The 16,911-nt window shown below is 49.4% G+C and overlaps 1 protein-coding gene across 1 annotated transcript; it reads right to left on the bottom strand.

Moving 5' to 3' along the window:
* Positions 1-11,678: 11,678 nt before the first annotated feature.
* LOC135822416 (inositol polyphosphate multikinase-like) lies at positions 11,679-14,093 on the bottom strand. Its single transcript, XM_065335188.1, has one exon. It carries the CDS (start codon positions 13,575-13,577, stop codon positions 12,642-12,644), a length of 936 nt encoding a protein of 311 aa, XP_065191260.1. The 5' UTR covers positions 13,578-14,093; the 3' UTR covers positions 11,679-12,641.
* Positions 14,094-16,911: the final 2,818 nt, after the last annotated feature.

Here is a 16,911-nt window from a genome sequence, read left to right as displayed (position 1 = left end):
TCGTCTTCAGCGTCGTCTTTCCATTCGGAAACAGTAGAGTTCTTGTTTGCCAGGGCTTGCGCATCGCTGCGCAAGGAGACATTACGTACGTAGGCACTGAGAAGTATGCGCTTTAGGCGGAGGAGAACGACGATGCGTCGTCCTACCTGGGCGAATTCTCAAAGCGTACTGAAAGCCAAGTTTTGACACGGTTGCGCTGAAAGGCCTACTGATGTTTACGAACAATCAAAAGGCACAGTGGCTGCTGGAGAAACCCTCTGATGAGCGGATGCTTTGATATACGCAGCCAGGCACGCTTCATCAAAATTTCAAAGCTCACCAGCAGGCAATTCATGACTGCTGCATGGAGCAGTTGAAGGAGAGGGAGGCAGATATCACACCAGGGAAAGAAGCTACCAACAGAGGTCCTGAGGAACTTCTTGCCAACTTGGAATCACTTGAGATGGCATGACTGTGGGCACGAATGTCCTGTGCAGTAATTCGCGCGCGCACGCGCGCGTACTTACCCTCCACGTTGCGGTGTACGGCGTACAACGAGGAAGTTCTCTGTTGTTTTTGTGCCAGAAGAATGTCTTTATAGCTCTTACCCTTTAGTACCCGCAGGAGCCTGCCAGTATGTCGTTATCAGTTCATTTCACAGCAAACTGAAGCTGTTACTATGGGTTACTATGGCGTTGCTATGGGTTGCTATGGTGTTGCTATAGTGATTGCGGTCACAATTGCCGTATTCTTGCCTATTCTGAACTTTGATCTGTATTGTTTCGATCCATACAGGGTTGTTGGTGTTAGGATTGTTTTTGGTTTCCCTTGGCACTATGATGTTTCAGTCTTACACACCAGATATGGCCTTGCTCCTATTGCACTGCGCTATCAGCTTAAACTGTATATTCTTGTCTTTCGGGCCATACGTGGCATGTGTAGCACTCTGCTCTCTGATTGCTTCTGCCTTCGTTCTGCCACAACACGCACAGCTGCCCATACACGTTCCCAGTCCATAGATTCACTTGCTCTGCCTAAAGCACGCACTCGTTATGGCTTATTCGCTTTGAGCTTTCTGGCTTCTGACCGCTGGAATTCTCTTCCAGCTGACATTCGCTCTTGCTCCTCGCTTTCACTATTCCGCAAATCTATACGTGACCACATAGGGTACCCTGTAAAAAGGCCTTAGGCCTGTGGGGATTGCCCTATTCAAAATTTAAATAATAATAATAATAATAATAATAAGTGAGTGATGTGTGCTTGAAAAAAACACTCTGATGTTTTGTGACTATATCCACTGATGATACTTCGGAGATGCTGTTGGTGCCACAAATTGTATTGATTTCGCCTTATGCAACTGCCTATCTTCAACCCTTCATATCTGAGTGGTATCACTGTGGATTTCAATAAAATTTTCTGTGTGACCTTGTGATACCCACCACCATCGATTACCGATGATAAACCTGGAAAAAACGCGATTTCAAAAAATGGGGTGAAGTGCCTACCCTTATAACAATATTTCTTGGTTTGACGCAAATATTGTTATAAGGGTAGGTCGACTGTACTACTATAGATTCTACATGTACATGTATACGGCGAAACGATCGTCGTGTGAAACTGCTGCTTGTTACTGCTGCTTGTTGTCCATCTAAATTGTCATAGTCGAAGAACAGTGCTGTTTTTCTGAGGCGACCAATGGTCTTTCCAGTATCGTCATCGACATGCATGTACCTGTACATGTACAGTCAGTACATTCGCCAACGTTGCAACGTCCTTCACAACTACATGACTGTATGTACAATGTAAGACTTTCACAGTTTCAGCTTAACATGCATGCTTGTCTAGGTTGCGCGTACCTTCCCCTCCTATGTTATGCCTAGTATAACTGCAAATAAAACTTAAAACCTTCGAAGTAACAAGTTGGAAGGCTAGGCTGTCGGAGTGCGCATCCAAGATATGCTAGAGCTGATAGCCAGTTAGTTGTAGAACGTCAGTACCGTCGGTCAGTATCGTGCAATATAGTATTATGTTATCGCATGAGCTGATTGTCAAGTAACTGGTGGTGTTAGTGGACATTATAGCATACATGTACCTTGTGGTTCGTTGGTCCTTTTCTTTTCTATAAATACTGCAATACTGCAATACTGCTCCTCGTTTGGCCTTGACGGATTATGCTAGCATAATTTTTCGCATAATTCCTACCAAAATCGAATAATCGCATAATTCGAGGCAAATTGCATACGAATCGCATAAAATTGGAATAATCCGCCTGTTCGCATCAAATTCCATACAGTTGTACATGTTCTACAAGTACGAGTACAAGTAGATGCACTAGGAAGTTGTAGGTTTACGACTCCCTTGATAACATGTCCAGTCCACTACAATCAGTGATGGTCGTAGCTAGGTCGGACGGTGCGTTGACCCCGTTGAACTTTTGCTACTACAGTACAACGCCCTCTACAAAAAAATTCCCCTGTTATTTTGCACAGAACCATTATGCATTAGCAGCATATGTGAGCATAATGCGGCATAATAATTATGATAACTGATGTCATATCCGGCAATGCTACAACTGTGACTTTTCCTACTCATGACTAGATGTATGTTATTATTATTGTTGGCCGCGAGCATCATGCATGCAGAGCTGTCCTAACGTATCCCCTTACCTTTACAATCATCTGTGTACTTGTTGTAATGTACTAGTAGTAGTATTGATCCACGCCGCCATCATCTTGCCTCTAGCTCTCCCCTGACAAATCAGTTGGTGACAGTGCGACATATTCATACCTGTCACCGTCGTTATGGTCTGGTGCGCATATACATGTACGTCCGTACTAGTACTGAGTACTCTTAGTCCCGCTGATGACAACATAGGACCTCACCGTATAGCCAGTGCTATTGCTGTTGCACTGAACAATACATTAGCAGCGTAACTGCTTCTCAGCTGGCATTGTCGTTCGCTATTGCATTATAACCCGCGCTGATGTTTACTTCATGTTTTTAGCTAAGCTTACAATAGGAGGTGTTCGTAGCCGCTAGGGTCACTTCTCGTTTCTCCCTCTTCTTGTCCGGGGCAATAAACGTCCTTTAGGTTACGGTGACCTTGTTGTGTGAGTGGTTGGGCAGTAGCCGTATATTGCGGCTGAACGCTACTACTAGCGGGATACCCGGTTACGACATTTGGCGCTGCGAGCAGGGTCTGCCCACCACTCTACAAAGGACGGCTAGATGGCGGAAACTAGCAATTGCCAGGCAGAAGAGGTCCGGAGGGCGCTCCGCGATGGAGCGGCGGCCTTGGAGGCAACCGGGCGCGAACGGCCTGCCACGCTGCTGCGGAGGCTGCGTGGCGAGCTGGTTCGGTTGCAGCGGTCATCGGAGGGCTTCTTCTCCTCCTTCGTCGGTGCGGATGCCGGCAGGAGTGAGAATTCCCCTCCGGTACCAAGGCGGAACGGTTCCCTACCCCAGAAGCGGCGACGAGAAAGCGAGGAGTCTGCCAACGTCGCACCAGGAAAGAGGTCCTGTTCTGACCGACGGCGGGTGAAGCGGGAGGAGCGGTGGCAGGCGCATTTGGCCAAGCGAGGTTGGCCCGCGGAGAAGCCTCGCGGTGAGGCGGCGGCAACAGTTGCCGCAACTACTGCTGCAGCTGCCGTGGTGGCAGCGGGAAGTGTGGCGGGAGTTGTCAATGCTGCACCTCCCAAGAAGCCCCCCTATGCTGACGCGGTCCGCGGCGGGCCAGAACGTCAAGGTGACCAGGTCGCGATGGACCTGGACACCGATCTCGATTACGGAGGCACGGAAGACGAGGAAGAGGTCAGCGCAACCTACACCGGTCGGCTACGGTCGGTGGTCGTTAAACCAGTCCGGCCACCACCGCCACCACCGCCGGCACCGTCAGCGGAACCCCAATGAGCGCCTGCTCACGCGGACATCGTGTATACTGACTTGTATGTATTGCTAACGCATGATCTACATGTGCATGTATCATGTATGTCTACCTCTCCTTCAATGAACCAATGCTTGGATATGAACTAGTCTGCGGCATGCTGTTGTGCTGTGTGCGTCACCTGCTTGCGGTTAGCAGTCACTTGCTCGCATGAGTTCAGTTACGGGTCGTGACCGAAACCCTGGCAAGGCTTTAGACTAGGTGTGGAACTGCGGTTAGTTCCAAATCATGTATCAGCATTGGCTGTGGTTCTGATCAGTCTGAGTAGGTGTCATGGTTGGTTGCGTTGTCTGTACGTCTAGAGGCTTGTTGTTACCCTTGAGGGCATTGGTGGTTTGTTCGGAACAGCGCTCTGATAAGGGTCTAGTGGTTGTGATTCGGTGTGATCCGATGGAGTTGATGTATCCTGGGAGCCTGTGGTTAGTTCAGGTTACAGTTGACGAGGATAATTTAAGAGTCTGGTGGCGCCACCAGGGATAACGATGTACTAGGGTACTGTGTGCGTGTGTGTGTGCGTGTGGACCGAATGCACAGAGGTCAGGGTGTCGGGACGGCTAAGGTAACAATGGACAGCTCTTGATGAGCTGGTCGTGGGCGATCGGGAGTATCGCGCGAAGACCTGGGTCTTCGGTGGGCCGCTAGGAAGTGCTAGCGGGCCCAGTGATAGTATAAAGCAACGTGTTCGTCGCTGGGGAGTCAGTTGGTGGTTGTTGTACCTTGTTTCCTGACGGATTGTGCCTGGGTCCTGTCGTCCCAGGTTTTATTTTTATTTTGTGTTCTTAATTTGTTGTGTGCGGGAGAGGTGCGATGGCTCAACGAGGGCAAAACCAGGGTGCTGCCGGTGCAGCGCCCGTAGGTGGTGGTGGCGCTGCTGCTGCGGGGGCAGCTGCGCTTGGAGGTGTTCCTGCTGCAGGAGCCGCTCCAGCGAGAGCAGGCGGCGCGGTTGCTCGGCCTGCTGTTATGCCAGAGACCTTTGATGGAGAAGGAGATTGGCAGGAATACTTGGCCTATTTCATACAGTGTGCGGAAGTCAACGGATGGCAGGATACGCAGAGGGCCCAGTTCCTTGGGGTGAGGCTGCGCGATGCGGCTCGCCGGTTCTTCACTACCTTGCCTGCTGCTCGACGAGTGAATTGGCAACATCTCTGCGCTGATATGGGAAATCGGTTTGCCTCTGCTGCGGTTGCAAACCAGTACAAGGCCCAATTCCGTACGCGGCGACGGAAGGCGGGTGAGGACCTACTGCGGGTCGCTGATGATCTTCGTCGCTTAGTCGTCTGGGCTTACCCTATGATGCCAGATGCGGTTCGCGATGATTTGGTGCGAGACCAATTTATCGAATCTCTTACTCCAGTGGCACACTTGCCTTGTGTATATTGACGACATCATCGTCTTTGGCCGTACGTTCGTTGAGCAGCTTACCCGGCTGGAAGAGGTGTTCGCCAGGCTGGCGACAGCTGGACTCCGTCTCAAACCTAGTAAGTGTCACCTCTTTAAAGATGAGGTTGAATTCCTAGGCCATGTTGTAACGCGGGAGGGAGTTAAGACTGACCCCGCCAAGGTACACCAACTCGTCCACTGGGCCCGTCCTGCTACAGTTTCAGATGTCCGTGCTTTCCTAGGCTTCGCTGGGTATTATCGTCGTTTTGTTCGTGATTTTGCAACTCTTTGTCGGCCCCTCCATGCCCTAACTCAGCAGGGACGCTCGTTTGAGTGGACAGACGAATGCGAGCACGTATTTTGTACATTGAAGGACAAGTTGTCCCGTGCCCCAGTGTTGATGTACCCTCGTTATGGGTGCGATGCCCCACGTTTTGTTCTAGATGTGGATGCTAGTGGGGTGGGGTTGGGCGCGGTGCTCTCCCAAGCTGATTCTGAGGGCTGCGAACGGCCCGTGGCTTTTGCCAGTAGATCTCTTACCGACACGGAGCAGCGGTATGCGTCCACAAAGAGCGAGTTGCTCGGCATTGTTTGGGCCTTCCGGCACTTCAGGTGCTATTTGCTGGGTAGGCCATTTCTGGTGCGCACGGACCATCGCGCGTTGGAGCACTTGTCTCGGTTTAAGGATCCCCCTGCGATTATCGCGCGTTGGTTAGAGTTCCTCAGTGAGTTTGATTATGTTATGCAGTATCGTGCGGGGCGGTCCCATGCCAACGCCGATGGCCTATCCCGACTTCCTGGGAAGGCGTCTGCGGTGGCTTCTGTCTCTGCTAATACGGTGGCAGAGCATGTAGTACCCTCACCTTTGGTGCAGCGTCGCGGTTGGACGTTGCAGGACTGGCGCGACTGCCAGAGCAGAGACACGGATTTGTCTCAGTTAGCTACGTTGCTCAGCGGTGATGAATCTGCTGAGGTCACGGACTTGACAGGTGTCAGTCCTGCTTTCCGGTCTTACTGGCGAGGACGCCAGCGCATGTTCGTTCGGGAGGGGGTGGTGTGCAGAAAGTGGGAAGATCCATGCGTCTCTGTGCCACCCAGGACCCAGGTACTGGTTCCGGTGAACCAGAGGACTGCGGTTTTGTCTGAGTACCATGACCACGGGGGTCATTGGGGAGTACAACGCACGTACGCGCAGTTGTCGCTAAGGTTTCACTGGTATGGAATGAAACGGGACGTCGAAGACTGGGTCGCAAGCTGTGAATCGTGTAGCCAGAGACGTAAGCCAGCGCAGAGAGGGCGAGGCGCCCCTCTGCAAGTAACATGGTGTGGCTACCCTTTCGAAAGGATTGCTATGGATCTTATTCCTAACCTGCCTGAAACTGTGAGAGGCAACAAACACATCTTAGTTATCGCAGATTATTTTACTAAATGGGTAGAGGCCTACCCACTACAGAGGATGGACGCCGAAACCATTGCCTCAGCATTTGCTAGCGAGTTTGTTGCACGCTATGGTGCGCCGGAAAGTATACATACAGATCAAGGCCGGAATTTTGACTCTGCTCTGTTCAAACAAGTGTGTAGCCTGTTGGGTATTAGAAAAACACGCACCACAGCGTATCATCCAGCCAGCGATGGTCTCGTGGAGCGTTTCAATCAGACGCTCGAGAAGGTCTTGTCACACTATGTGTCGGATCACCAGCGGGATTGGGACACACACTTGCCCGCCATGTTGTTGGCGTACAGGGCCACGCCACAAACCAGTACAGGGTATACCCCGGCTTACCTGTTGTTTGGTAGAGAACTCTGTTTGCCACAGGATGTCGCCTACGGTTTACCCCCGGTCACGACGGCTCGGGCCGAGACAACTGCAGGATACGTCAAGGAGTTGCGACTTTCCCTGCAAGAAACACATGCGTTTGTGCGGGACAAACTGCGGGCGGTACATCGCCATCAAGCACATCTCCATGACGCGGGCGCAGTGCTCGTGTCGTTCGAAGTCGGCGATTTGGTGTGGATGCTGGTGCCCGCAATCCCAGTTGGAACTTCAGCCAAATTTGCCAAACTTTGGCGCGGTCCGTTCGAAGTTATGACCAAGCTGTCGTCTGTCCTGTACAGGGTGCGGGACCCTGTCGGGAAACGTGGAGTCATGATAGTCCATGTAAACCGGCTGAAGAAGTGTCTAGTGCGTCCGCAACACCTGCAACCAGTACCGGAGGAGGTCGAGCCCGTGGGTGATTCCGGATGCAACCCCGCTAAAGTTCGACAACCTGAAGCGTACCAACCCGATGCCACAGACCTTCTGTACCAGGACGAGTGCGATAATGGCGAAAATTATGGTGGTGAGCCTGCCGTTATGGCACAAGTGCATGCTCCCATTCCTCAGCTGCCACCAGTAGTTCAGCTGCCACAAACGCCTTATGCCATGGCGCGGCCGCAAAGGAATCGTAGACCGCCGGCACGGTTCTGATATTTCATGTTCTTAGAGAAGGTGCTGTGAACTATTATAATGATCATGTGGCATTAGCAATACCATAATTACCGTTCCTAAACGAACGCGTTAGTGAAATACCTTGGGTAGGTTTAAATTCCCTCCTTTCCCCTCCATTCATTGCTTGCGCTACGCGGACTCTCTGTACAGTCTTTTTCCATTTGTTAGTTATTCCACCTTTGCAAAACACGAGGACGTGTCTTTTGCGAAGCCGGGGGAGATGTCATATCCGGCAATGCTACAACTGTGACTTTTCCTACTCATGACTAGATGTATGTTATTATTATTGTTGGCCGCGAGCATCATGCATGCAGAGCTGTCCTAACGTATCCCCTTACCTTTACAATCATCTGTGTACTTGTTGTAATGTACTAGTAGTAGTATTGATCCACGCCGCCATCATCTTGCCTCTAGCTCTCCCCTGACAAATCAGTTGGTGACAGTGCGACATAATAGAGAGGTTCCGCACTACGTAAAGTTGAGCAACTTTACGTTAGTGGGCGGGGAAAACCCGTGAATTCGCGAGTTTGCACTCCACTTACGGAAAGTTGTCTACGGAGAGTACGTAGATAGGGCTCTGATAACGTAGCTGGTCCGTAAGTGGATTGGGGTACAAATTTATGACTTTCTTCCCAGGTCGATCTGGTCGTACACTGCCGGCATGCCGCGTTCGGAGTTGCCAAGGGCAGCTACGTGATTTGAAAACTCCGTATGGCGGAACACAGATGCGCATGCAGTTTACGTAAGACTTTCCGTAGATCGACTACGTTTTTTACTAACGTAATTACGTTATGCGGAACCTCTCTATTCATACCTGTCACCGTCGTTATGGTCTGGTGCGCATATACATGTACGTCCGTACTAGTACTGAGTACTCTTAGTCCCGCTGATGACAACATAGGACCTCACCGTATAGCCAGTGCTATTGCTGTTGCACTGAACAATACATTAGCAGCGTAACTGCTTCTCAGCTGGCATTGTCGTTCGCTATTGCATTATAACCCGCGCTGATGTTTACTTCATGTTTTTAGCTAAGCTTACAATAGGAGGTGTTCGTAGCCGCTAGGGTCACTTCTCGTTTCTCCCTCTTCTTGTCCGGGGCAATAAACGTCCTTTAGGTTACGGTGACCTTGTTGTGTGAGTGGTTGGGCAGTAGCCGTATATTGCGGCTGAACGCTACTACTAGCGGGATACCCGGTTACGACACTTTTAGCATAAAAATAGCATAATTCTGCAATTTTTTCAGCAATGCGAAAAGCATAATTTCACGAAAATATTAGCATAATCCGTCAAGGCCTACTCCTCGTTGATGTTTTCATTATGTTTTAGTCATCTTTTCACCTTCACACTGTTTTTGACCTGTTCAGCTGAATTTTATTTTTATTCCACACGTGTAGCCGCGGTGAGGTTTTCATCTACTAGTACGTGTATGCCTTTGCTTCAGCTCTATACAATGTAAGTTATCGCCCCTCCCCCCGAGACACACACATCATAGCACCATAGAATGGGGTTGTATTTTTGTTGTTTTTGCCATGTGATTAAGCAATCACGATTGAAACGAGGGTTGCCTGCTGCTCCTCGTTGTTAGTCTTGAAGAAAAAAAAAAAAAAAAAAAAAAAAATCACGCCCATCTGCTGCTGCTGCTAGCTGCCAATATTGATGCTGTCCCTGCATTCGCCACCTCCAACTGCTGAGGTGCCTCGTGCTGTGGCACTACCACACCTTGGTCCGCCCTGCGTTGATCCGGCCTCGTACTCTCGTACTCTGCTCATGCTGCCGTACTCTCGCGTTGTGGCCTCGTGGGTACGTCTTACGCTATTTGCGCTTGCCACGTGCTTATGTGGCCCGCCTTACCTGGTGGGCTCTCGCGCCTTATTTCCCATATAAGCATGGTGGTGTCTGTCATTGTGGGCCGGGCGGCATCCGGGGACTTCGCCTCTTCCATACGTGGTATGTTTGCTCCGCCACACCGCCTGTTCTATCTTGCGTACTCTGTTAGTACTGTACTCTGGCTGAGGCTTAGTACGCGCGCTGGAGTCCTTTCGTGCCCTAAAAGGAACTGCTTCCTAATATAGAGATTAGGCGCCATGAGCCCTGCTTGTAGTAAACATTGCATTAGTAGCGCTGATACCTTTATGCAAATATGGGGTAGACTCGCCCGCGCATATGGGCGTACTCGTACTGCGGCCTGGGCTTTCCCCAGTACGGCTGCCCGCCATTGCATGCCAGACACCCCCATTGTTGCGCGCCTAGCCACGCGCGTGGCTTTTGCCTGCTGCTCGGTTGTCAGCGATAACTACGGTTTGCCGTACGCTGCAAACCTACATTTCTGTATTTGACGTTTTCCATTATTCCCTGTACTTACCCATGAAAAGAAGGGAACGAAAACGCTCAGTTACCAAATTGGCTGTACTTGACTGTGTGGATTGCATCGGTGCTGACACTTCTTTCAAAATGACTTCGTACTAGGTTGATATGAACTAAAAGTAAAAAAATTACTAAAACTCTCGTAAAACCGGACCTCGGCTTCAACTACAGCTCGGTCTTTTACTGGTTTTTTTTCATTCATTGATCTCGTACTCAGTTAGTACAATCAGTCATGTACATGATTGTTTAGCAGGACAATTATGTACCTATGGCAACAACGAAGTGCTGTCACTGCACTGGAGTCACGTGTTGAATCAGGCTAATGATTCTCACAATCGATAATCGCAAGTACTAGTATTCAATCACGTTCATCATGTCAGTGACTGACTACTCTTCGGAATGGGATAATTAATTAGCATTTAATACTAGTAGTTAGTCAACAGTACAAAATTAATACGAAATCTCCCGACTGAGATGTAGATTCTACTAATCCGGAAGTAGTATTTTATGACTCCCCTGTATACGCGGTAAGGGGTCGTCCGTAATTTTCGAAAAATTAAAAAATCCGTCCTCGTGCAAAATTGTGTCTGACCCACCCACCCACCCCCCATTTTTCCCATCAATTTTTTGATTTTTACCGATGCCCGGCTCGAAAATAAGAAATCCTGACCCCATGTTTTCTGACTGCACCTGTGTCAAGTACTAGTAGCTAAGTACAGTGAGTATTAGGTCTACCAACGTCACGGCCATGCACCGTCCTTCAACTACATGAAAAGTCATATAGTACATACTGGTGTTTGCGACAATCGATCCTACACTACGTCTACAGTACAGTACACAGTCAGCTATACCTACCGTATTTTCCGGAGTATAGTGCGCACCTTTGTATAACGCGCACCCCCAATCTTCATTGGGGGTGCGCAATTCAATCTTCATTGAAGTACATACATTTCATATTCGGAGCATAGTGCGCACCTGCGATTTAGGGCCTAAAATAGTTCATCTAAAGTGCGCACTATACTCCGGAAAATATGGTACAGTATATCAGTGCAACAAGTGTATGAAAGTCACTGGAGCAAAAAAAAAAAAAAAAGTTCGAAAAATCAAAAAATTAAATTCCGCCAGCACTCTTGACCACCCACCCTCTTTTTGCCTGAGGACGGATTTTTTAATTTTTCGAAAAATACGGACGACCCCTAACAGACAATGAGACCGTCATACATGACTGTACAGTCATGTACTTGTACATGACTGTACATGTACAGAGTCAGTCATGCGTTTCATGCACAACCCGGCATGCATCAGGCGACATGATACTGGTACCATGGTGATCTCGGCCAGTACCGTGTGAGCATGGTGAGTGCCATTAGTTGTGTGTGTGTGGGGACAAGCTAGCAGCCCGGCGCCCATGCATGGGTGTAGAAATCACAATCTGAAAATAAATTAAAAGGGCCAAGCAGTCACACTACATGTAGACCACTGCGCACGTACACAGACGTCAGACATGGTCGTCCGCTCAAGTGACGGCACAGGGACTTCCTAAAAGCATAAAACACAAGAACGATAGTTCCTGGCCATAGCAGTCTATATCCCTGCTGTGTACTTGACATGATGACGAAATGTACAATGTACATAGTTACTGAGTGTTATTGAGTGAGCGGAAAAGGTCACATGATTCAAGCAGACGCAAATGTGCAGGAAAGAACACAATCAGGAGACTCTGAACGCTGCGATAGAGCACAAGGAAATAGTCTGAAACCCTTGCTGAACTGTGTATACATGAGGTAAGAGTACTGATCACAAGAACTGTACACACCCGCAGCACTGCAGTAGAAGTAGACAGCCAAAGATGCTCCATACGATAGATCGGATCAAGACAGAAATTCAACCTGTGATACACTAACTACATGCGGTGTATACACCGCATATACCGATAGCAACACTGATAGCAACACTGCTCATGGCCATTGCCAAATAACTCAAGACATGAGGAAAACTGAGATATAGAGAGGATGATAAAAAGAGAGAAAAAAGAGCGAGTAAGCCCACAAGAATTGCGTCTCCAACACACACACACACACAGAACAGAAGAAAACGCGGGCGGTTACGATGGTAGAAAGAGATAACACAGCTTCCTGAAATTCCCCGCCACCGTACCAACTTCACCACCTGGGTGCATACGGACAAATTGATGTTTAGTCTTAACACGAACTAGTGATGGATGCAACCATTGTGAAGTCCTTCACTGATCTGTTAATTATAGCAGGGAGTAAGGAGTACTGACGTACACTAGAATAGGTCTGCTCACCAACATGTCTATTCCAAGACCAGCTTGGTCTATTCCAAGACCAGCTTGGACATGTAAACTACATACTACTCATTTACTGCCAGAACTCTATGGGTAACACGGTCAGAACTCTATGGGTAACACGGTCAGAGCAACTAGTGTTCCAGAACTGTCTATGGGTAACACGGTCAGAGCAACTAGTGTTCCAGCAACTTGCTCAAACTCTCTATCAGATGGGTCAGGCCGAAGAGATAGTTCTCGTCCAGACTCTGCTCGCCCGACCCCGCCACCAGGAATGTGTGCGCAAAGTCGATCATTTTCACCTTGACGGTGGCAGGCGATGCGGGCAGGCCACCGTCATACACAATCAGTAGTGAGCTAGCATAGAAGTGTGCGGCCGACTGCCGTAGAAACACCTCCCGCAAGCTCTGCAGCTGCGACAGCACATTCCTAATGACATCAGCACGCTGACCCACACCGTCGTAGAAAAACGCGTGCAGCGAGTCCAGCACAGCGCACTCGTCCAGAGATAGCCCGTACAGCTTGCTGTAATACTTGAATTCATTCTTGGTGCGGTTGAACACACGCATGGCAGAGATCCGGTAGCCAATGTGCTCTTGCTGTGGATACTTGGCAAGCTCAGCATTGATTTTGGCTGAACTTGCACTCTCATCCCAACATCGTCGGCCGATTTTCAAATCAATGACACTAGCATGGGGCAATGTGGATGCCAGGTCTTCTAATAGGAGAAATGTCTGCTGTCGTTCTGCGATACCATCGGATATTACTATGTCCGTTACTCCATGGAACTGTGGAACCCAGGGTCTCAAGCACTGCAGCTCATCTCTGCACTGCGACGCTGACAGCTCCTTGTAGAACTGCAGCTCTCGAGGACCTTTGGGCGAGCGTTGTACCGGCTTGAGCACTGCTGTACCGTCCCCACATCGTCTTAGCATGCCTAGCTTGCCATTAGTGAAAAGATGACCAGCTACTTGGTGCGGTAGCGGCTCGTACCCGTCCGGCAGACTCACACCGCGACCAGCAGATACTGCTGGGCTGGTTTGTCGTCGTTGTTCGCCTGTCGACATTGCAATTGGGCTCCGACACACATCCACCATCGTTCCTCCAGGCATTCGTACTGCTGTTGTTGTTCTCCTCCTTTCAGCACTGAGAGTGTTCGCTCTCGCTGCCTTCTGCACGTTTCAAATGATCTGGAGTCCCTCGTTCAGCTGCCAACCGGTTCCAGATGGCACGATCTACCCCTTCTCTGCTCGATATGGCGGTTGCTTGCCCTTGGTGGGAGCAGGCGACTCGTGCTGTCGGTAATTCGTCCCGGACACAAACGCAGTCAATGTGCCCACATGTGTTGCTCACGAGAATATGTCTCGGTTCGGCAAGCCCGGTGACTAGGTGTTGACTGTTGGTGCTGGTGACTCTGACAGAACAAGTCCTGAACGACTCGCTTACTTCTACGGTCTTGGAAGGAATCTGAAAAAAAGAAATAGATGAACATCCGCGGATCTGCGCCTACAGTAGTACAGTTTGACAGCCCGTACTGCACCGCTACTCAAAAGCACTCGAACACGTCGGTAAATCTACGGATGGTGGCCAGCAGCGGCCGCTACTCATGACCAACACGGCATCGACATCAGTTATTCAGTACAGGAACCAGTACAGTGACGGCCTACGTGGCTAGATACATGGTATTACTGCTGCTTTCCCCACCTACTAGTACTAGTACTACTAAGCGCCTCTTCACTGCACCAACGACGTCTGTCTTTACATACCGCTAGCGCTCAGCACAGACTGTCAGTAGAATCGGATGACACCGACTAACCCTTTGAGGCCCATAGTACGGATATATCCGTACCAGTGTACAGTGCATACTTTTCAAAGCGCAACCTGGCGTAACTCGGCCGTCCCTTGACCAAATCGGACAATCGAAAGGGCTATCGACATTAGAATTGTCTCAGCTATCGGCTCGAAAAAACCCGAAAGCGATCCGAGTTCGGAGAGCGGAGATACGAGACTCGAACTAAATTTACTCAGCAGAGTCAACTCGAGCGCGTGCATTTTGAACTCGTTTTTAGGGGTTTTCCCTGACTCGCGGCCCACGCAGCTACAGATAGTTTACGTCATCGCAAAGGCATGTTTCTCAGCTCTCCAGTAAAAAAAATTTGAGCGATCTGCGATGCAATTTGTTGAAATGGCAGAGAATTTGAGTTGGGCGCTCGCAATGCTGGCTTTGGAGCGCCGTATCGCGCTGCGGCGCTGGTTCTGTGGATCGAGTGATGTATTGCTGGCTATCGCTGTATTCCTCTGGCCAAGAGCTTTCCAGAAAGCCCAAGATCACCAAAATCGGCCAAAGGACACCAAAGTTACGGCCAGATAAGTACCCGGGCTCGCGTATGCAGTGCATTTCTTGAAATAATTGTGGGCCCTAAAGGGTTAATACAACGAGTACAGTAAAACTGACTGGGAACCAAAATGATCAGAGATGAATCGAACTGCACCTCAAGCAAAAGTGCAAAGCACTTAGCTTTGTTTCAATCGCTGAATCTGCCACCTGGCAGAGAGTCAAACTGACTCATCAAGAAGCTGTGTTGCATGGAATGGCTTGCCTCAAACAAACCCACGTAGACTGAACACCAGTGACACACTTACATGCACAACCATTCACAAAGACTTGGAACAGAGGTCGCAGGCACATAAACAACGTATCTCCACAGTGGAAGCAGATCACTCATGCAGTCATGGCATTGAGAGGCGCTTCTTTTTAGTCAAAACCAACTCATCGGCTTGCTCGAGATGTGCTGACGTGCATAGGACAGGTCGGTCCTGTTGCCAGTGTTGGTAGGACTGGCAGTCGAAAGATATCGCTGCTTTACTTCAATGTCTTGTCCTAGGTCCTGTACTGATACATGGCGTGTGGTGATGGGTGGCCTTGCATCTGCGCCTAGAAGTACTAAGGCTAGATCCTGTAGCGGATACCAGGATACAGACAATGCTCTATGCCTATGTTAAGGGTTACCAGGTTACGCAAAGCAGTCCGGACACAACGCTACGTAGATCTACGAGTGACTACGAGCAGCTACTGAGCTAGTGCATGCCGAGTCTGAAACAAAAGTTACAGTTGAACTCGAAGATTCAAATGCGGAAAACGAGTTACCGGGTACGTGCGTGAGTACGGGCTGCGCGGTTTCGATAGCGCCGAAATCATGAGTAAAGATAGGTAACGACTTCATTTACAGCCCGCTGCCTGTCATGAGTCATGACGCACTGTAGTCAGTGTCTTGTGTTGCCAGTGCAGTGTTGGTAGTTTTACTTTAGCTGCACGTCTTGACAAAGACTAAGTGCATGCACCGCCGCAGACTCAAAGGGACGTTGACAAGCGCCCGTCCCTTGTCTGCAATGCACTCGGATCAGCCTATCACCTGCCTATCACCAGCCTATCTCTATCGCCAGTTTTGGTCGGTTTCAGGCTACATCGCACGACAACCTTTGTCACATTTTTGTCGTAAGTGGCGCCAGCATGGCCTTAGCCTTAGGCCTAGTCCTGTGCGCCTGGCTAGGCTGGGGTGACCTGGTGACGGCCCGCTGCACTGGCGGGCGCTGTGGCATGTCGACGTGATGTGTAGCACTGAAGACGAGTCAAGACCGTTGGGAGGATCGATTGTGATGTTGAGGACTGTGACAGTGTGCGGCTGTGACCCTGACTGCGGCCGGACAGACAGTGCATGCAGTTCTAGTGTACGGAAATGACTTTTCTGATGCTCCGCGCTGTATTAGTTAGTTCCACAGTGGACCACACTACCATCGCACGAAGTATCGGGTTACAGAGATCGCAAATAACCATAGTTAGTTACTTGTCTTTTACCAGGGAGTCGTATAGACCGTATACGACTCCCTGCTTTTACTAGTTCGCAACTCATCCCTACTACATGTAGTAGTACTAGTACTACATATACGCAAAACCGAAAAACATGTTGAACTACCAAGCAAGGCTTCTGTATAATTAATGTACGTTAGTAGTACTACACATGTACAGTGTGGTACTGACACAGTGACAGTCTGTCTCGAGAGGAGAATGGCTGTACAATGTATTATTATCAAGAGTACATAACTCATATGTGTAGTTATGTACTACAAAGCGCGCGCGTGCATCATTGGCGTTGTCATTGACAACACTAGTCTAGGCCAGTGCCACACGCGTATTCACTGCAAGTGCAACTACAAATTACAATGTACATGTACATGTACATATTGTTAGATTGACAGCATGAAACAAGGTGGAGGACACTGTGTTCGGAAACAGTGACCTTACTACAACCTTCCGCGGTTGGCGGAGCCCCAAGTAGTATAAGGTCACTGTTTCCGAACACAGTGTCCTCCACCTTGTTTCATGCTGTCAATCTAACAATATGCGTGAACTATAACAAGGTTGATCTAATACATGTACTAGTTCTG

This window comes from Sycon ciliatum, chromosome 1 (genome assembly GCF_964019385.1).
Source record: "Sycon ciliatum chromosome 1, ocSycCili1.1, whole genome shotgun sequence".
Classification (NCBI taxonomy): Eukaryota; Metazoa; Porifera; class Calcarea; order Leucosolenida; family Sycettidae; genus Sycon; species Sycon ciliatum.
This window is presented reverse-complemented; position numbering and strand designations above follow the sequence as displayed.

Coding starts and splice junctions, on each gene's coding strand:
- LOC135822416 (XM_065335188.1), bottom strand. CDS start 13,577: ATGCCTGGAGGAACGATGGTGGATGTGTGTCGGAGCCCAATTGCAATG.